At 40.5% G+C, this 22,927-nt stretch overlaps 1 protein-coding gene across 1 annotated transcript in view; it reads right to left on the bottom strand.

Annotated features, from left to right (window-relative positions):
* The window catches only part of ITPR1 (inositol 1,4,5-trisphosphate receptor type 1), a 186,296-nt gene that overhangs the window by 128,160 nt on the left and 35,209 nt on the right, over window positions 1–22,927 (bottom strand). The window contains exon 5 of the mRNA XM_087744237.1: window positions 1,688–1,803. Within this exon, the coding sequence (XP_087600363.1) occupies window positions 1,688–1,803 (116 nt within the window). The remainder of the gene's footprint in view (window positions 1–1,687; window positions 1,804–22,927) is intronic.

Below are 22,927 nucleotides of genomic sequence, written 5' to 3'. Positions count from 1 at the left end.
ACACATCATGGAAAACGCAGGGGTTTTTAGTGTATTCCATGTGCCAACAAATGGAAAAGATGACACATGTCCCCATATGATTGGCAGAAAAATAAGTTTTGATATATGAGTGATGTACACGGGATCAAATTATTTTAAAGCCATGCATCAGCCCCAGGCCAGTGAAGACCTGATTTGGCACATGCTACATAAAGGATTAGCCTTTATGTCAAAGTGATGCATATTAAATAAATTTCAGTAAAACTGTAAAGTACGCAAATCCTTTCACCAAATCTATCAAGCAGTTCATGCATAGTGGTACATTTCTGTACAAACATGACTCAGCTGGGGCTAAATACTGGAAAAATCTAATCCTGTATTTCCATAAGGACCCCGACACAAAATGGTAAAGTGTCAGATGAAGAGGAACAGGTCCTAAATGCCTGAACTGGCATGTACTGAGGAAAGAGAAGACAACTTTAAACGACATTGGAATCCAGGGCAATTACACAGTACTTTTCTTCTACATGATGCAGTATTTAGACCATACTTTCTCTTAAAATCCATGAACTCACACACATAACCCGCGGGCATAAACTCTCCTCTTCCCTTATACACCAGAAAAACGAAAGCCAGAATCTCCGTTACTGAAAGCTTGCTGGCATGGTCTACTTGTCTTACCATTATTAAAGGGGCAGGAGAAACGCAGCACAAGTGAGGGACTTTGTGCGACAGCCAGTACCAAAATAGCTTTCTCCTTGCCAAGTTAATACTTCTAGGTTATAAAATTATGTTTTCAGAAGAAAAATGAGTCAAACACTCAGCCTTTGTGAAATTCAGGAGCAAGGCAGCCATACGGCAATCAGCAAATGACACTCTCCTACAAGGCCATTTTGTATTTCAGTCTACAATGAGCTTAATATAGGCTTAAAGAAACTAAAAATATTTAGAATTGTAATTTTGACATGAAGTACTCTAGCTATGTAATTTTAACATAAACATGGAGTTTATTTAACTCTAAAGTCAACAGATGGTATTTAAGTTAAGTTGGCTTTTTTTTATATAGGAATTCTAAAAACAGCAATCCTTACCCAGCCTTACTGGGTTTTCAACTGCTGAATGTCAACATTTTACCCAGAAAATATTAAATACTGCAAGCTAATAAGGAAGGAGAGGCTGTCTGGCCTTATAATTACTCATAATTATCCATCAATCTTTACATGTATCAACAGCAGCTATGTTTGAGGAATCCCAATAGATTTATCAGACCAGTAGCTCAGATGGCATCTGCCAGCACAACTAATGCCCGTGGCTTCCCACGGCGAGATGCAATGCCTGAGAATCCTCTACTCTGCATAGCTGTTTGAAGGGTCCCATTTTTATGCTGTAACGAGCCGAAATGCCCACGTAGAGCACTACTGCAGGTTAGCACAGGTTAACAACAAAAGCTTAAATGGCTACCATGACTCTAACCCAGTATCGTATGTACAGATATTGGGACACACAGACCTTGAACAGCACGTTATCATAAATCAGAGGATGTTTAAAGAGTTAGATTGCAGTGCACGTCTCAAAGTCTTGTATACTGTTTTCTATAGACTTTCTTGGTGTGTCCAGGTTAACTTTGTCAGCTGATTGGAAATACTGATTTAAAGCAGTATGGATGAGAGTGTTGATGATGAACAGCAGCCTAAACATGAATACTTACGTGCAGTTTATTGAGTAGCACGGCATCTGTTGTGCTGTTAGCTCCTGGCTTTGCTGCTTTCCAGAACTGCTTTTGAGCAGAGTACCGGTTCATGGGACATAGTTTGAACAGGCAATCTATAAAAACAGATAAAATAAACAGAGAGATTGCTTCAACCATTTGTAATTATCTGGATTTTTGCTGCTAACATTGTCCAAATATTCCAGCAGCAAGGAAAGGTTTATAAACAAATTCCAAAAAGCTCTTGATCAGACAAATGCTTTTTTGAGCAACAGGAATGTTGCCCCATGAATGATAAAAATTAACTGTTGCTGCCAAACATCTGATGCAAGACCAGAAAATTTATAACTTGTCCCAGTCAAAAACGCTACCATGCTAAAACGGTAACACATTTCAATGTTTCCCAGGCAAACAGATCCATTTTACACACTTACAACTTTTTTTCTGCTTTAGCAGGTACGCTACTTCACACAATTAATGTTAGGTTGGGGGTTTTTGGTTTTGGTGGGGGTTTTTTGTTGTTGTTTGTTTAGTTTTTAAGTCAAATCCTTTCTATTTCTAGGGAAAATGAGGCACAAGGAATTGGAGAAACTCACCTAATAAAGTAGCAGCAGCATAAAATACCCCCAAACAATAGCACGTACAAGCACAGACATTCAAAGCATAGTTCCAGGTAACAGTAAACCCCTTGGGGTGTTGGGTTCTTCACCCAGTCCATTGACCCTGTTTATTTAACATTCTGCCTGGCAAAAGCCAGGAATTACAGCTCATTAGTCTTATTAAAAATACATTTTTATATTAAAGAGATGCTAACCTACCAGTAATAAAACCAAATTAGCTGTGTTTACTATTTTTTCTCTTCTCTGTTGCTAAGCAACTGAACACGCAAAAAAATAAATTAAGCTATTCAAAGACAGTGCCTAAAGTGGCAGCTTAGAAGTTTAAACAAAGTGCCAAAAAAGCCAGAAGGCTGTTCCCAGTGCCTCTTTGGCAATGGCATGGATGTAAGACTTCAGGCTTCTAATTCACGTGGTCTTTCTCAAGGCTCCTGGTGTGTTCTTACAGGCAAGCATTGCAATTTGGGAAGCAGCAAGCTGGGGAGAGACCTACCTGGGGGTTTTATCTTCACCATTTGAAAAGCACAGCTGCTTATGAGCTACCTTGCTAACAGACACATTGGATGCATGTCAACCAAAACGGGGAAAACCCCGCACTGAAGACAAGTCATTTCAGCTCTTCCAGAGGTTGAAGTTGCTGAAGGGGCTGAGCCCCGCCTGAGACAAACCTTGGTAATTTTACCTCAGGATGCCATTTGAGATGGACACCTTCACTCTTTTCATGCCCTTCTTAAAGACCTATTTGATGTTGCTCTGCCTGTCTAATCCATCCTCAAAGCACCGTTAGAGCACACCAGGCAATATCAAACACCTTTCACAGAAGGGCAAAGGTCTGTCTTCAAAACTAAATCCCCTTCTAATAGGGTGAAGCACCAGTGGCAGATTGTCGTTTCATCTCACAGTGAGCCACCGACTGCCAAATGGGCTGATCAGCTTGTCCCAGACCACCACAGCAATTCCTGCAGCCTGCTTCGCTGGTGGCCCAGTATACCAGCAAGAGATACAGCAGGAGCTGGGTATGGCACTGGGGATCTTTAATGGAGTGACACATACTGGGGAAGAAGAGAACAAGCTGAGGGTATGTGGAAGGAGATTTAATTGCATCATCCAGAAATACTCACCTCCACTTTGACACTACCAGCTTATAGCTTCTGAACAAACAAGAAAAGTGGAAAATGAAGTGCAAACTACACTTTCCAGGTTTGCTCTCTTCAACGTATTTTTCATTTACATAAAGATGATTCACAGAGATTGACAGCACAGAATAGATTCAAAAAGCCACTGCAGGCTGGCACTTTAAGCTAAGACTATGCATTGTAAGCAACACACCAGTTATAAAATTTTCTATTTTTGCTTAAACCATCAGTTCACACAATGACAGCAATTAACACACAGAACTGCATAGAAGAATTAATTGTATGCTAGATTTAGTCACAGCGCAAGTGTACTTTTTTCCATCCTTTTCAGTCAAGAAAGTTGTCAAGTTAGGCTTAACTTCTAAATTGTTAACTGCAAGCAGCCCCCTTCTCTTCCCTGTAGCACAGGGGAGAAGTCTGCAAGTGTTTGACCTTGTCCAACACAAGAAGGGAAGACACAACGTGTGTTTCTTAGGTTTTCTTCCTAGTTACAAAGCTACAGATCTAAAACAACAAAAAGCACCCAGTGCTTTTTTCCCCCCCGTATTTGTTCTATGAAATCTATTTCTTAAGTGGTTGATGAGTTAAACTTAGCCTTATTCACCTTAATATGACCACCAAAGGCTGGTTAGTACCAAATGTATTTCACCGTGGGTCAAACTACATGAACTTTATGGCCAGAAGACTTTTAGATCTCCAGATTCCATAGGCTTATATGTTTACAAAAGTCAACATGCAAGGATGTGCTAGCTGAGTACCATCACGGTCAGCAGTCTGCAACCCACAGTAGTGATGACTCTGTAAGATAAACCAACTACTTGTCAGACGCTATACTATGAAAGTTAGGTCTATTTCTAACAGATCCAAAATGAAGCCAAAGCAGCTGAAACAATCAGCTATCTGCTCTGATCATGGATTCAAGCAGCTTTGGCCACATAGGAAAGGTGATAAATAAAGCTATTACTGCAAAGTAATTACATCTTATTATACACTGTTGAATATTAACCATGAAGGAATGCATTTTCTTTTCAGATCTTCGTGATATACAGTGAAAAATGGCAGAATTGCACACTGAATAAGTATAAAAATAAAACACTACGTAACCACTGACGAAATGATGACACATCATCAAGCCTGAACACCGAACAAAGGTCCTACAGGAAGAAGTGATTGCATAATTGTCTACTACCCCATCATGCACGTGGATGATGAATGAAGGTTACATGGACATGCATTAAATGTGCATTTTAATGTTTCCAAGCTAAATCATGTTCTTTTGTCAGCAATTGCTTTGCATCTAATAAAGTGGACTGACTAAGACCATAATTGCACCATGTGACACATTAATGCCCCCACCGTTTGGACATTCAGATCCCCACATGGGTCTCTGCCACCTGAAGCTCACAAAAATATTTCCAGTAACGTTTGGTTATCTTCTGCAAGTACCAGCATCACAGAGGAATAATCAAAATTAAGGATACTGGAAACACCAGGAGATTCTATGTTTTGAAGTATTCTGGGGTTCAATGAAGAGAGAAGTTTGCCAGCTACATTACGCCAACTGCAGTTCTTTCTACCCCATGCTTTTAATTTTCTCTTCTTCCTTTTCCATTCCCTTCTCTTGTGCTAGATCTTGTTTCTTTCCTACACAGTCATACTCTCCAAACTTCCAACCTTTCCTGCCAGTCCAAGCCAAACCAGTCAGATTCTTTAGTTCCATCTCAATTAATTTATTCGGCCCCCGACAAATGATTAATCCACCTCTTCTCTTTCCCCCCCATGACAGCAATATACAGGTCTCCACCTAATTCTTGAGGAGGGATTATGTTTTGTCCAGACAATCCTCATCTTCCAAGGTTTCCCAGCTTCATCATCCAAGGCACCTTACACTCCCAAAGCATAAGGAACCAGAATTCTACAACGAAAAGACTGGGCTTTTTCCCTTACCCATCACCACGGTATTTTGCCAATCACTTTTTAGGAACACAGACTTTTTTTTTTTTAAAAACACATCTGGGAAAAGTACCTGGCCAAAAAAAAAAAAAAAAAAAAATATTAGCCAAACCAGTAAAACTTAAAAACATCACACTGGAAAAGCATCCTGTAATGGGAACTTTCAGCCAACCTTGAGCCTCCGCAGTGCTTCTACCTCCACCCTGCAGTGAACACGAACTGGATTGCATAGAGGCAGGTAAGCTCCCACTGGGCAAGTGAAAATTATCACATGGTCCGTCCCTCTAAAGTGGCAACAGCATCTGGGCTCACAGACGCAGGGCCTGATTTAAGAAACGGACCATCACTGTTTCACATAACACCAGTAAGCTCCCTTTTGGTGCTGCCCCATGAGAGCTGGCTTGCTGGCTAACCCTGTCCTGTTCTACCTGTCGGGTTCAATTCAATAGGGTACACAAAATTTTTGCTTCAAAATGAAAAACCTGACCAGACTGATTTTTTCTTTCTTTTTTTAAAACGGACTCTGTTGCATGGGAATTTAAGTAGTATTTAGGCAATATATTAATGGGATTATTATAAAATATAATGCAAGACTAGTCCAAAATTGCAAATAGCCACTAACTTCAGAGAGGCTGGAATGATCTGGAGAAGCAAGTGGAGTATTTCAGAGCTCACCCAAGATACAGTCACCTTCTTTCACCTCAAGCTGCCTAGAAATACAGAACCCAAACTCAAACATAGCTATGCCATTCCAGCCTTCCCTTCAGAGAGTTTCCCCACGACTTGGGGCATTAAGTAATGTTATTATGTCAATTTTACCCTCAGTATACGAAGACGGCCCAGAAAGTTGCTAAACTGACACTGGCGACATCCAAAGCTCTTAGTGGTGCCTTTACTGGGTGACAGCTGGACACCAGCCACTATTAAAACTTTCCATCTCTGCTACTTTCAGAGATTAGCTCAGATCAGTTTTGAGTCACAGTACATGATTTTTCTTACTCTGCCGTTCTCTAGCGTGCTCATTTCTAAATGATCTGGAAGTACTTTTAGCTTCAGCCAGGCTGGTTGTGTAATACACCACTCATCATTTTTTCCCAATCTCCCCTGGCTATTTTAAGCATTTAGTAGAAAGCCTTCACCAAATTTTCTGCAGTTAGAGAAAGCAGGCGTCAAATATTTTGTTGGCAACAAAAAGGTGTGTCGTTATTTCATTTTTTTTAAGCACAGACTCAGACTTTACAAAATGCCAACTGGAGAAAGGTAAGAGTCAAGAAAAATTATTCTCTCTCTCAAAAATCATACTTCAGAGTACTTTCAGATGAGGGAAATCTATAAAGATATTTAAATAAGTCACTTACAAAACCCACTGAATATTTAACACCAACACAGCTGTTTCTTCGTTACTTGAAAAAACCAAACTCCTTTTTGCGCAGCAATACTAAAATTGAAAGAAAATTAGCAATTCCCTGCTGTAATTTAGCAGTTTCTCTTCAGACTTTCCTATACTTAGATACCTGATATTTCCCCAAGGCCAAAGCCTCTCACAGTAGAGAATAAACATAAGGATAGTATTTTTTAATTTTTATTTTAAATATAAAAAGTAGCAGCAAAGAAGATGAAGTAACATAGCTGGGAATGATGGAAATATTGCAAATAGAAGTTCTTGACTTTATATTTATGAAAGTTGCACAGCTTTAATACACTCACAAGGATGATAACACTCCACAGGATGAAGAGGTTATTTATTTAAAGACAAAATGAAGACCTCTTTTGTGTTTAAGTGAAATATTTTCACACAGGAGGCACATAGAATAATACAAAATGCAAATATTCAATCACAGGCAAGTTTCAGCTCCTCAGCAGCCCCTGGATTACTACATCATCTATTTCTATACTTGTTCCTTCTGAGGTTTAAAATGAATAGATGACAGCCTAAGAGGTTCAAAGAATATAGAACAAAAGCAGCTACAGAAATGTGTTGATTATTAATCATTCCTGCATTTCCATAAAGAGGGAGAAAGAAAGATCCTACTGAAATCACTGTCTTTGTGATGAGAAGACATCCTTTCATTTTCAATCTGCAGCGAACAAGCTTTGCTGGGAGCACAGCAACTCGTTTCAAAATATGTATTTTGTCAGGATGCACTAAACACTTGACCTGCTGTCCCAACGGAGCCCACTTCATCCGCAGCTCCAGCAAAACAAGCGAGAAAACAAACCTGAGCTGCACACATTTACCCCAGTGGAAGAAAACGACTGAAGTCAAATCTCATGCTGCCAACAGTTCTGCCATGCCACAGGTGGGGAAAATTTAAGCACGGGTGAGAAGGGCATTTGTATTCCAAGCCCAAAGATCTTGTCATTACCACACATGTCACTGCAAATCAACCCAATCGCTCAGGATTCAAATGTCGAACTAATTACATGGCAAAATACATTAGAGGTTTCTGCTGCTGTGAAGTCTGTTACCTCCCTTCTGCATGCTGTTGCATCTTGCCTGTTTCAAGGGCTTTCAATGCTTTTCTTTTTAATGCAGAATAAAGGAGGAAAAATCACCCTTGCAACCAGCATTTAAATGGAGAGCCTGCATGATTTATGATCTAAATATATTTTAATTTTTATGTTAAAATAACCACCCTCAGTTCATATCTGCAAGACATGAGAGTAACCACCCTCTTACCATTGTACTCAGTTATGCATAGTTCTACCAGTGGAAATCGCTACTTCAGTTTTTCAAGCTGTAACAACATAGGAAATAATGTAATTGTTATTAACTTAGAGCTGATGTATCAAACCAAACAAAGGGAGGAGACTGCAACAGTGATTTCAGAGAGTGAAAAATTATATACCTGAGAGCTGGACACTGAATATCATTGCCTACTAAATCAACAGTATTCATTAATGCAACATTCATTAAAAAGCAATGGCTTTTTGAACACATAAATTAGCATATGACTCCACACAACATTTTTAGTAACTTTACAATAATAAACCCAGCATTTTAGATGTACTGCAATTTACTGTGGACTAAGGCTGTCCTTCAGCAAAAACAGAGCAAGATAACTTTATTCTAACAAGGAAGAGCAAACACATAGCTCTTCACCTGCAGGGAAAATTCTCTCATGAGGCTCTGGACACACTGCCATGTCTCGGGGTAAACTGAAAACCAAAGCACAGACAACTCGCAAGACTACAAGCCAACACCCTCCAAAGCCCTCAGGACCGCAATGGCAGCAAAGTGCCCAAAAAACTACCAAAAGGCTAACACAAGAAACACACCTTTAGGTAATCATCTTAGGTACCAAAGAGTTCAGAATACACTGGTGTTTGTTTTATTTCTGCATGTAACCTCTTTGATCTCCTTCAAAAAAAAAAACTGCTACTCGAAGAGAGAGAAATATTTAGACACTGGATATACAGGCAGTTCCAAAAGGAAACATTTGCAGGAAAGACCAGATTCGTTTTTCAGTCTCTGGTACGAGCAACGCTGAGTGAAGATGCTTTGTGAAAAGACAAAGCCAGAAGGGACAGCAACACAAGTAGAAAGAAAAAAAAAAAAAAAAACCAAAAAACCAAAAACAAACCACTGATGCATTTAACTAAACCACATCCCATTTGACATCTAGGGGGTCAGGTTAAAGAATGCAAGAAAACTGGCAGCCTCCCTGTCGCTGAGATGTGGCACCGCGATGGAGAACGTGTTCCTGGATGGGCAATACACAGGGCTACAAGAGATACATGAAGACAACACCACACGGAGTTTCCTCAGAGAAAACTGTTAAGGGCAGAGAGTGAATATGCCAGGTAACCTTGAAAGCATTAAGGAACAGGTCTTATTTATGAACACAAAGGATAATTTGGACCAAGAGAAGGTACTTAAGCTAAGAATAAGCTCAAGAACCTTTAGAAAAAGTCAAAGCACCACAATGGCTCCTGGGTAGTAACAAATACAAGCCAGAAACAAACAAACAAACAAACCTCTTAATGTTGAGGAGAGGGGAAAAAGAAAAAACCTCAAGAGAAGAGTTCACAACTGCATACATTAATTTGAGCTAACCCAGGACCTCAAGAAAGCTATTGGTTTCAGTGAACATTTTTACTGTCTTAGCTCATCTCTGTGTCTGGTCCAGCACCCAAAGGAATCCTGGACTAGAGGCAAATCTTGCCAAAAAGAAAGTCCAAAGGCCAACCCCCTCTCTCTCCCGCAAGTACTGTAAATCAAGTTTTACACACTACAAGGAGAAGCATTTGTACTTTAGATAAAAGGTATTCAGCAAACTAATGTGCATAAGAGGTGCAGAAGCATTTTTAAGTGAACTATCATGGCTTTAGCCTTTGTCCCAGAGCCTTGAGAGCTGTATTCTTAACTCAGGAAGCCATCCACTATCTCCCTTTTAACGGTTTCCATGATAGATCTCCCTGCCAGGCACTAAAACACAAGTCTCAGGACGTTCTTCCTCAAAATCTTCAGGTCTTTTCAGTGTACATCAGTAACGTTTTGCGCCAGCAGTAAACCAAAGTGTATTCATCTGCTGGCCATATTTCATTTTCTTTCGACTGCTCACCCCTTGGATTTCATTTTCACGTTTGCTTCTTCACTTGTTCCTGCTTTTCCGGAATAAGGTTCCTGCTCAAAACGGGTCAGGAAGCGGGGGCAGGCAGCGGGAACGGCTCGGACAGTCCGAGCACAGGAAGAACAAGAAAGATCAAATTTCAAACACCCTCTGAAAGCGGCAATGTTGAGCAGTATGGAAAGAATACGGTTGTGCTATTAGACAGAGCTGACGTGACTGAACGGCATAATAAACGTCGTTTCTATTTAAGAATGTTTTGCGTGCATGTCATAAGAAACAAGCCGCCACAGCATCACGCAAAACAAAAGGCAAATTTTTCATCTGTTCAATAAAGTAACTCAATTTTCAGCTTTTAAGTGCATTTGGCTTAAAGAAAACCCCCGTTGCCAAAAAATAAAACACAGAGAAGTTAAATAAATATTTGATAATACTATTGAAGTCTAGGTTGGAAGAACTGAATAAATAATAAAACTGAATTCAGTGCTTTAATTTTTCTTACGCTAATGAAGTGCTTGGGATCTCTTGCCTGAAATGCTTATTTGTTTCTTTCCTTCTGCACTGAGCGCCATCTTCCTAAACTCTGGCCCCACTGCCTTCTGCAGAATTGCCAATACCACAGGTTCACAGGACTGGCAGACCCTTAGAAAGCTTACTTAGCTCATCCTTCCCTCCCAAAGGCAGAATTAACTATGCCTACCTCCATTCCTGCCATATCTCCTGAAGTCATCTATTCCAGCACTCCACTATTTCGGTATCTAACCTATTTATTTTTACAATTTAAGCCCGTTACTTCTTTCCCTCCCCATGTGGGCACGCAGAACAGAACTTCTCCTCCCTCTCCCGGCAGTATTCGCAGGCTCCTCTGTCCCACAACTACCAAGATGCAAGACGAATTGGTCTTGTTCCTGACCATTATTGTCCTCTGGATTTTCTCTAGTTGGCTCCTATCTTTCTGGAACTATGAGGTGCAGTACTAAACAAGATACTTCACTTGAGGCTCTGCCAGGAAGTAAAATTGGAAAAAATAATTACTATGTCTTTTGGCAACGTTTCTTTTTATATATTCCAAAGCAGCAATTGCACTTTTTGTAACAGCACAGCATCGACAACTCCTATTCAAACTGTGATTCCTGCAATCCCCAGATCCTTTCCTACCGCACTGCCGCGTGTGCCCATCCTCCTCCTCCCTGGATGCAGTCAACTAAGTGCAGTCTTTGACATATGCCCCCACCAAACTGCAACGCTGTTTTTCAGATTGTTTCTTCAATTTTCAAGGTAATTCTAAGCGAATTCCCAAGTTGTCGTCTTCTCTGTGGAGCTTGCAGAGGACTGCCAGCTGTGACAAATGCAGTCACCCAGTGCTGCACTGGCAGTAGCAGACAGCATCCATAAGGCGTGTGCTGCCACACGGATGTTCAGACTTCCAGTAAATTGACTATAGATGGACTTGAGTAGTACTATTTGAAGAGCTTAGCAAAGCAAAGATAAATGCAAAAAACCCAGACCTGCCTTAATTGTAGGAAACACCACCCTGGAGCTGAATAGAGCAGAGTCATGCTGCTGAACTGTACTGCACTCCCAGGCAAACAGAGTAAAACAGCAGTGTCCGCATCTGGTTTTTGAGTCTGAAAGCTTTATTCCTTGCTTTCTGTTCCTAGGCTTGGCTTGATTCTTTCACCTCACTTACTGAGGCCCTCTACCTCTCTCTAAACAGTCACCATCCTTTTGGCAGAGGACCAGAGATGCTCTTGCTGAAGCCTATCAAATGATGCTACTCGATCTGTCCAAGTTCACTCCGCCGCTGTACACCACTCCCCTTCTCAGGAACAGAGCACAGATGACGCCAACAAATCATGCAGCTAATTAAAATTTGGCCGAGTCCTCCATAACATAGTCTTAGCACTGAAGATCACACTCTGGTTGTCTAAAAAGTAGATTATGCTGACAAGGTATATATATGCTATAAACATAAGTGCTGCCATGCATTGGCTCTGCTCAAATTGTCTGCAGCAGCATACCAGTGTGTTACAGCAGAGAATAAAACACTTCGAGCACTTCTAAAAAGCACCATGTTCCAGTTTGACATCACCGAAGAGTTAAACTACACCAGCACCGCTTTAAAACACAATCTATAGCTTTAGAGATCAAAAATGAAAGTGGAAAATAGTCCCTAAACCAGCAAAACAGCCCCTTCCAGGAACAGCTTAAGAGCACTGCTTTACCAAATAAGGCAAGTGAGAGCTGGAAGCCAAAGCAGCAAAGCCATGCTGTATTAAAAAAGCCAGACAGCTGGATAATAGAAATGTGAATAAGCCAGCTTCACTAGACCGGATTGCAAATGGGAAGAACAAATGTTCAGCGACCACGAGCGGAAGCAGAGCCTGCCAGCAGAGGCCTGAAGGCATTTATCCCAGCCGGCAGGAGCCGACAGCACATTCTTACTGGAGTTTGTTGGTTTGGGTTTTTTTTTTGTGGTTTTTTTTTTGGTTTTTTTTTGTTTTTTTGTTTTTTTTTTTTTTTAATGCAATGCAACACCATCATTCTAACTAGGCAATGGAATCGCCATAGATTACGTCTGGAAAGAGATGCTGATGGGGCACTTACCAGGTGCTTGGCACCTGAATGCAGCGAGCATGCAAAACCAAAAATCTAAATCCTAAAAATGCACTGCGTATCCTAGATTGACACACGTTTCACTCTGCTGTACAAAGCTGCCAATATGCTACTAGACAAGGACAAGCAGCAACGGTGGAGTTGCTGAAGAGAATACTGTTCATTTTTCAACTTCAAAAGAAACTGAGTTGGGTTTTTTCTTTTCTTTCTTTTTAAAAACACACGGATGTCATTCAATTTATTTTGGCTTGCTCTACTACTTCATTATCTTCCAGAAAAAAGAAGTAGAACACGCTATCATCCATCTCTTAGGGATGTTTCATACAGGCTCCAAGTGTAAGCTTTTTGCAGAAATAAACACTTTGTGTTAACTTGGTGTCTATTTTCCAGTGAACACAGCAGCTTCTAGGACTCCTCGGTTTATTACAACTGATTGTGTCCCTGGAGAACAGATTGTAAGAGCCTGCAACAGGAACACCAAAACTTCATACAATAAACCAAGGAGTTAAAACATACCTGTAAAGGAAACCATCGGTTTCATTTCTTTAACTTCTTGTCTAATTATTAGGCAGACCAAGAAGTTGGTTTTTAGGTGCTGTAATTTCACATGACAATGCCTGCCTTATTTCCCTGAAATCCTTGAGACAAAAGGAACCAAAAAAAGCCATTATGCTGATACCACAGTAAGAACGTGCAAGCGATGGACCTCAAGGCTTCTTATGGCTCTGCCACAAGAGCTGCACCAGCCAAAGGAGGAGGTCCCCTTCCCCAAGCTCTCAGGTGCTCCACTTTCGCAATACTTGGCTTTCTAAATTTGCACTCCCTCTCTGCAGCAGTCACACCGGCACCCTACGAAAGCCAAGCAAAAGGAGTATCCACCTGTGTGTTCAATCCTGAATGCTGCTTGCTTCCTAAGCCAATTTATTTTCAAGAACACAATATTTACCAGTCATTGAATTTCAAAGCCTATTAATTGTTGCCTTCTCACAGTGTGTGTGAATCAACAGATCCATTCATTTCAGTCCCCTCTCCTGCCAGCTGCAAAAAGATGAGCAAATCTGTAGATTAGTGGGGCATTTGACAGTCACAGATGGGAGGCCTTCACAGCAATGCATCATCAACTGAAAAATGGGAGGGGGGAAAAAGTGACAATTGAACTTTTACCTAGCTATCACCACAGCGCTGATAATTGTTTTTTCTTAACACTGAAACTGATGTGCTTTAAATCAGAATGCATTTTCCCAGTCTTTAATTGATCCTTGTGATGGAAGTGTAATGAAGCCCTCTGACAATAACAGCAGTGCATCAAGGCATTTGCATTGCCAAGGGAAGTGCCAAAAAGGACTGTACATTACCACCTTGCCCTCAAGGCATGACCATTGCCACCACAACAGACAGCCCTACCTGTATTTGTTTCTGAGAAGTCTAGAGAAAATAAATGTATTCAAACCACTTAGTGCTAAATCCATTTTAAAAATTTCCTTTTCCATAAAGAACAATAATTAGGTATTTTCAATGTTTTAAGCCATCTTTCGAGCTGCCTTATTGACATAATGGTAACATATCAATCAGCGAAGAAGAAAGCTGGATTCAAAAGTGATGGATGGGCTGGTGAGAGCTATCAAATAACACCAGCTGCATCACTGTCTGAACACATCCTACACTCGTATCCGCACAGAGTCAGCAAAGATAGTCATCTCGGATCACAAATACCACCTTTGTCAGTAGCCTCAAAGCAGCAGTTCAGAAAAATGCACCGAAGTCCTCTTTTAACATTGCCTGCTTCTGTCTCCTCTCTTCCTTCATTTGTGTCAATTACTGTCTTTTTTCAATTATTATTTATATCACAATCATATTAAAACTGCTTCCTGGTTGCTTCTGTCAGGTGGTCCAGCCTGTACTTCCAGATCTACGTCAGGTTTATGCCCTGATTTTCAGGATTTCAGGTTTCAGATTAATTTAATCAGGTTTCAGATTGATTTTCCTTTTCTACATGAGAACTTAGCATTCAGAAACAGCAGAAGCAACTAAAAAAAACCCCAATTATATCCAATAAATTTGATATCAATTTGCAACTGTTGGTCTGCAGGGTGAAATGGAGAAACAGTGCAGGCAGATGAAATCTTTTGGTGGGAGGATGCCAGGACAGCCTGAAATGGCAATTCATGGTGAAGGCAGCCCCACTCAAATTTGGTCCCATGGACCGAGTAACACTTCAGAGGCAGGACCTAACCCTGCTGGTTTCACAGACGTGATGGAGTGTTTTAAAAATTACTGCAGCCCTCTTCTGCTCCACTGCAAATTTCACAGGAATTCGCAAGAACTACATCAACAGTGACATCTGACCAGTGGCGTTTCACCTGCTATGGTGCCAGTTGCTGTTTTCAACCACTAAAAAATGGCCCTCGGCACCGACAACAAGAGCACTCAATGCACCATCCCATGCCAACTCTCCCAAGGAGGAGGTCTGAAACAATGCTTTCCAGATTTATGACTTAGAGGAAAATCGCTGTAGTAAGTAGTAGCACTTGACTATTTTACTCATCTGTAGACCCCAGGGATAATTTTTACCCACAAGTGTTTTAACACATGCTTTTGGAAAAACAAGTACATCAGCCTTTTTAACCAACAAGTGACTCTCACACAATAAACTAGACATGAATTGTAAGAGATGGATTGCAAGTATTCTTGATACTAGAGATGCTCAAAAACTAGATTCTGCTTGGGAGTCAAGAACTAAAGACTATTTCAGCAGATTACAAATGAAACCCAGACACCGATGCTATCCAAAGGCTTAATGATGGAAAATGCCAACTGTAGTGATTAAATATCTGGACCTTATTCAAAGTAACTGATACAAGTAGAATAAAAACTCCCCTCAAAACACCTGAGGATATGTGAAACAAACAACTAAGTGACATAGATGTGAAAAGTCGATTCTCTAATTTCCTGAGCTTTTAGATCTGGATGAGCACTTGGGACTTTCCTCATTGGCTTTCAGTTTTAGTAAGTCACTCACAGCATGAAAAGGAAGTGACTAGGAGCAGTGGTTTAACTTTACTTGGGCCATGTCTCTGGATTTTTAAAAGGTGAACTTCCAGATACCGAGCATGTCTTCTATTTGCCCTTTGAAAATATTCAAAAAGCCTGCTACTTTTCAATTCAAATACATGAACTGCACATTAGATATCTTCAGGCACCACTCCATTATTTTCTTACTAAAGATCAGAGCACTAACAATACTAAACGTTAAGTTAAATAAAGAACTTTTTTAAAAAAGAAGTATTATAAGACTTAGCCAAAAGATACTGGCTGTTACAAAGTTGTATTCAGTGAATTATATTTCCATGATCTTCAACTGTCACAGAAACAGAGAACTATTAAGGACCTTAAGCCGTCATTAATGCCTTGCATCCTCCTGCGGTGTGGCAGCCCAGGAGTGCTTCTGCTGTGCAGTTTTCCCCTCTTGGTCACTCAAAAAGCTTTGAAGGCTTTTACAAGGTGAAGCCATTTAAAGTATGGTTAAAAACATTACAAAGACTCAATATTTAAAGAGAAACAGATGAGCTGCTCAAGGAAAGCACTGGATAATCGTGTACACTGTATAGCAGCAAGTTTCTGAGCCAAACCAGTACTACGATATTGTGAGAGTAGTCACATTTTTCAGAAGGAAATATTGAGGCTGAAAGCGTGATGGTAGGTCACAGCACACAATCTGCCAGAGTAAGGATATAACAGAGTTTTTGTATTCCATCCCCGAACTTGCACTACTACAAACATTTCCAAATATTATAATTCTCATGCACATTATCTCCACTTCTTTACAATAACATGTCTTGAAAATTGTCATCAGATAGCCCACGCTCTCAGACAACCCATGTTTGGGGACACAAGTGACCGCTAAAATCAAAGCTTTCAGCCTTCACTTGAGAGCTGCTTGTGGAATACTAATTAACTTCATAAACCCCAACCTTATTCCAGAGAACAAGTTTTTCTTGTCAAACATCCCCACGTGGTACTTTTACTAATAAATACATCCAAATAACTGCTGAGTAGAAGCATTAAGCCATATGCTTGTTATGTATACAAATCAACTTTTTTTTTTGCTAAAAATATTTAAACCGAGACTGCTGATATACCCATCGTGATGTAACAAGGATGGATCCTTCACTTCAGCAACCGAACACCCTTTTGCTCTATTCTAATGAAATCTGATGAAGAAATTACCCGTGCAGTCTCCATTTTGTAAGGTCTAGTAGATTTATGATGTAAGTGTTCATAAACCATTGGAAAACAGTAACAAAAATTGGTCAAAATGATTGCAACACTGACGGAGATGCCAGGCATGCAGAAAGAGTATCACATCACACTAGCTTCCTTGATCTCTTAGTACTCAGGATTTCTACTTCCTAATGAATGGGAGCAGTTGAGAAGCACTTCTTTTATCAAACCTGTACTCAGTCATCCCCACGACTGACCACTGTGTTACATTTACAAAAAGATAATATAGACAGAAGCAAGCAGAAGGGGCCATCCAATTGCAATAATGGTATCTCATGAAATTCCAGCATTGCATCCAGTCCTGCATTGTCAATTTGCTGCTCTGTGGAGATACGACCAACAGGAAAAGGCTTCCAAAGCTATGGTAAATCTCAGCCTCAAACAGCACACAGCTACCCAAAGTGAACTCTAGGAACACCTGACCTCATGAGAGGAGACAAACAAATGTTAATACACACAGACAAAAAACCATCCAGCCAGGTCGTAAGCATATTCCAGGTAAAGGAGCGTTACTGAGTTATCAGCAAATTCATTGTGCTGGCTAGATTAAAAATTTTAAAAAGTCATACAGTTGTACTGTACATCCTTGAAGGGCCACATCATTAAAAAGCAATACTTGTTTAAACAATGCATGAAGGCGCACAAGATTGCCAAGGCACTCTTGACTAAAAACAAAGGCCCATCAATTCCACCATGCATACTAGCTCTGTAACCTCTTCCCTCCCAAGCAGTGCAGAGAAAGCCAATTTCCTCTCTTTAAAAGACCCACCCTTCGTGCCTTCAAAGCTCTTCCATAACAAATGCATGCAACACTTGACAGCAAAGTTCCTAGGACTGTTTGCAAGAGCAGACTTCATGCATTATCCTCCCCCAGTCTTCCTCCCAGCGTGGCCCTAAAGCAGCTGGTTCCTGCCTACTCCCACCCCACGCTCTCCTCCATGGCAACACTTCTGTGTACCAACAGGGAAATACAGGGAAAAATGAATAAGAGATTATTTCTGTGTCCCCAGATCTAGCACCAGCATGATGCTAGTAATCAAGATTCATTGCAAAGCAAGATGTCCACTTCAGCAATTCAGTCAGCTGCATAAATTTTAATCGAGAGGTTGGACTAGCTCCATATGAATCTAAAAAGCCCAACCTGACAGCTGGTTGTGCCACAGACTTGTAAGCACAGAAAACCCACACAGAATGCTGCCTGACAAAGCTCAATCTCAGACTACTAAAGAAGTCATCCTGTAGATCACTATGGCTTATGGAAGGGTTATTCCATTAAACACCTTACTTTTCTTAATCATCACAAATACTCGGTCACTATCATCTATTCCTCCTACCACCCTCAAGCTTCTGTCAACCAAATAAGGATAAAAAGATATATTGCTGCCCTACCACACCAAAGGATAGATTCACACAGCTCCTTCCTGTACAATCTACTAGTTCTAAGTATATTTATACAGGTTTTGCTCAGAAATTCCCTTTGATGTGTTCAGAAACATCTCTCACCAGGCCACCCAACTGATTCTGCAAAAGCTCTGTCCAGACCCAACTCTCTCCAAGCCACCCATACCATTCCCAAGCAAAGAGCTTGAGGACATAAAGAACAGAACTAGGCAGGTCCTGTCCTTTGAGAACATGTAGTGCTGTACAGAGGAACACAGAAGAATTTATCTGAGGTCACAAGATGTACATATTGATGCATGCAAGGATGTCCATGGAGCATTCTGAAGGCACTGTCTGACCAGCACACAGATCTGAAGGGGCCAAAGCACCGTAGGAGGAACTGTTCATTTCTTCAAGTTAACTGATTCAATCCAAAAAATATCCAAGGAACTCATTTTCAGTCCTTCAGCAGAGATCAGAATAATCCAGCACTATACTGCAATAAACATTAGACAGCACTGTTTCTGAAACAGTCACTTTCAAATGCGGGAAAAAAAAAAGTGTAGATAAACTTACCTTTGCATTTGCAAAATAATATTTATAAACAGATGTTCTCCTTTCTACTTACCAATATCAGGGTATTATGCCTTTACACTTCTTTAAAAATCTAAATATTTAAAGTATGTTTAAAATTATCATAGTGCAAAAGATACATCCAATAAAGTATCCACCAATAAAAATCATCTTTGGAGGTGGGAGAAAATCTTAGGGCTTCCAATATGAGCCACATGCTAACTGAACAGATATTCAAAGTAGCTGAGTCATTGTGGTTTTCTGAAATGAGCCTTTAACCACGACTTGAAGGAAGGAACTTTAAGTGACAGGCACTTCAAAATTTCTGAAGGATAAAAGTTTTTCTTTTTAAGTTACTAAGTTTTTAAGTCTAAGCCTGCAACTCATTTTCCTGACACTCCCCCCCCCCCCTTTTTTTGGGGGGTGGGGTGGGTGTGTACTTTGATGTCTAGTTGCCAATGCAATGCTTAACTTTAATCCTGTATTAGCCATAATTTAAACCTGCACGAATATCACATTGCTCTTTAGAGTAGTTAAGTGTTTGGAATCTCAGGCTGCACCGTCTCAAAGGTACTTCTCCAAGTTAGGACTCGCATCACTTTTGCATGCACAGTGAGCAAAACAGTATGTGGCAATGGACTTGTCTGACTAATCTGAGGTTTTAGTAAGGTCTTTTAATCTGAGGTCTCAAGGTCTTTTTTATGTTTCTCATCCTAACTCTACAATTAGCACCCCCTCCCCACTACCTCCAGTTGTGGTTTTACAGCTATGGTAGCAGAAGGGCCATCAAAGCCATGACCAGGCTCGCTATACTTACAAAAACACAGAGCAGACAAATCCAGTAGTTTCTGCACAGAAAAGGTACAACAAAGAGAACAGAAAATGTAAACATTGGAAGTACCTGAAGGGAAACCAAGGTACAGCAAGATGGAATTAACTTTGCATGAGAAGCAGACAGCTCTGCTCAATCCCTTCCCAGTTATCAGACAGCTGCATTTTAGGCGGGAACAAACCTCACCAAAGGATCACAAAGATCCTCAATACAGCACAAACATATGCAAGCTGTCAGTTATGAGAGCTTTATCACAGAAAGCTGAAAGAAAGAAATTTCTGCAAACAGAAATCCCCTCCCCCCTGGAAAATGTCTGAAAAAAGAACCACTTTTTCCGACAATTTTTTTTCCAAGAACTTTCACAGTTTTCCCCACAGTTTTGGTTTGTGTTTCTTTTTTCTTTTGAACTTCAGAAAACGAAAAACTCCAGTACTTTCATATTCTTTTCAATAAAGGTTTCTTGGAAAAGTTACAAGAATAAAATATTTTATCCAGTTTTATTCTGAACATTCAGTTATTCTCACCAACATAAAGAATAAGAATCCCATATGAACTCCCCATCTTCTCAAAAGCCTGCAAAGGGCTTTCCTCTCTCCCTTGTGCTACTCCCTCTCCCTCATCCCTTCGGCTCCCCGTTTAACAGATGCTGGCCTGGGGTGCAGAGGCAGCACAAGTGAATTGTGGTACCCCTCTGGAAATGCACTGCCATGCCTGCCATCACTTCTGTCTCAATTCCCGTACCCCAACGCGACACTCATCCAAAAACACTACCCCATTTTAAGGGCAGCTTCTTCACGGTCCTTGATAAATTTGACTGCCACTGCAGGCTTGGTCTGAAGTCCTTCCTCAGGCCAAGTTCACACTGACTGAAATGAGTGTAGTCTCAACACAGCTGCAGGGTTTCCCCTCAATCAAACATTTCACAGAGGCACTAATTACTCACATTTGTTCCCTTTATGGCTTCCTCTGCAACCCATATGCCTTCAAGGTCCTCAAAACTACTGTTTAGCATTGAGGATTGTGAAGACTGAAAAGCTATGGTGATGGCTGCCGACCTTTCAAGGTAATTTCAGCTAAATACTAAAAACAAATAAATATGAAAACACCCTCTCAATTTTTGCATCAGATAAAAATTAGAAATTAAATGTCAAGCAGATATTAAGGTTAAAAGAAGCCGATTTGAAATATTAGTGGATATTCAGCACAAAAGCTACTACATTTAAATATAAAATCTATATATAGTGTACTCCCTTCTCTTGCAATTTTTCTTTTTATTTTTATATATATACACATACATTCTCCTTACAGGTTGGCTTGTGTAAGACAAATAAGCTGTTAAATTCCAAAGAGTTCTCTGCAGGCAAATTCTGATCCCAATGCAAAATTATCATCTGTCAAGACTCCCAAGTCTCCACAAAACACAAAAACTTTAAGCACATGACTGATAGCATATGGAAAAAAATATATTTGGAATTAAATCTTGTAGATCATATTTGAAGGATCTTCTCTTCATTGTCATTTTCCATGACCAAGGCCATCTGCCTGACAAGGAGTGGGAGGATATAAATTCTTAGCTTATTTTAAAACTTGTCACTGATAACCAAGAATTATCCATAAAATCTATATTGCCTTCAGACTTCACCTTCCAATCCCTAGGACACTAGCTCATAGGGTGCTGTCATTCCTATTTAGAGTATGTACTTTGCAGCAGGGAAAGATGATTCTCCTATGGATTGCTCAGTACTGAGCCCATGCACGGCATGCAGTCACCATCTCGTTTCCATAGCTAAATGCTCTCACAGCAACCGCATCGGGTACAATTTTTGGTTCCCAGGAAAACTTGATAATTTAGTTGCTCTTGTTCTTATCACCTTTCCAGTGTCACTTCATTGTGATCACATGGGTACGGATAATTAGTTGCCTTTTAATCAATATGCAAAATGCACTCTTGAAGGACAGAAATAAGTAAGTCAACACAACCCCCCAAAAAGCTGTATGTATGCATACGCTCCAAAAAGCACCTTTGCTTAATATTGATGTTTGGACACGAGTGAGAAGTCAAAGGCACCTGCGTGCTTCTCACAAGAGCATCTAGTTAAATTAACAGAAAAATGCTGTAGCTGAGAAAGTCATCTCCGCCTGTGCTGTGCCATTCATGACCCAGCGACACCACAAACCCACAACTTGGTTCCTCAGCCTGTATCTGAAGCCTTTGGTGACGATTAATCCCAACTTCCAGGCTGGGCTGGTGGAGCATTTGCCAGATCAGTCCCGCAACTTCTGCTTTTGAAGGTGTTTTGAAAAACATCCAACTAAAAACGCAGCTCAATCCTCTCTGGCTCTGGTCACATTCAGTATCCCAGCATCATCAGGCTCTAACAATTTCACTTCAGAGGTTTGCAGTGAAGGGATTCAGCTTTTCCACTTTCCACATAGGTACCACTTACATTCTAATAATACTAAGATTTATTCTTGGTACTTCAAAAATAAAACGTAGCTTTATGGCATAAGGAGCAGTCATGGACTGGAATCCCTAACACAAACCACCCCTTTTGTACTGAGCCCCCACCCCAGTCCTAGAGACTGCCGGGCCACCATCAGCCTGAGCCACTGCCCAGTGGGGTTGTTTAAAGTTAACTGGTGCTGGCTGGAGATCACGCACTGCTCTGAAGGGGGGGGGGGGCAGGATTTTTGTAGATATAGCTAAGATTTTTTCCTTTTCAGGATGGCTGCTCCCTCATCCAGCTCTCTCACTTCCTCATGCCTACAAGTTCTGTGTTTATTTTTTCCTTGTATAATTTTTAACCTCGACGAATAAAAGGGCTGACATTCACTAAATACAAGGTCTAAGTGCTACCAGATTGCTTTTGCATAGCAAAGCTTTCTGTATCCTTCATAAAATCTGACTCGGAGATAATTTGTGCTAGTTAAAGCAGGAGAGAATCCTGTCACAGCGTTTTCTAGCAATGTCACAGTTTCTCCACTATCAGTACAGCTTGGAGGTGATTTCTTATTCTAAAAATCTGACAGAGCTACAGAAAGACTCTTCAACCAAAATACAAGGAGTTATGTTTTCATTGAACTTCTGTATATTATATAATCAAAACAGATGATAATTGCCAACACTGAGAACTCAGTACTGATTATTTGCACAAATTAGGTATGAAGGAAGTGTTAGCCCTAACACATAAGTAACTCTCTTACTTGACTGAATAGTAAGTTGTTCATTAGAATAAAATTTTTGAGGAACACTGCATTTAGTGTCAATCTGTGATGGCTAT

This window comes from Nipponia nippon, unplaced genomic scaffold (assembly GCF_047370975.1).
Source record: "Nipponia nippon isolate SJK-2023a ecotype South Korea unplaced genomic scaffold, ASM4737097v1 scaffold_9, whole genome shotgun sequence".
In the NCBI taxonomy this organism is placed as follows: domain Eukaryota; kingdom Metazoa; phylum Chordata; class Aves; order Pelecaniformes; family Threskiornithidae; genus Nipponia; species Nipponia nippon.
Note: the sequence above shows the minus strand (reverse complement) of the source record. Positions and strands in the feature narration are given on the sequence as shown.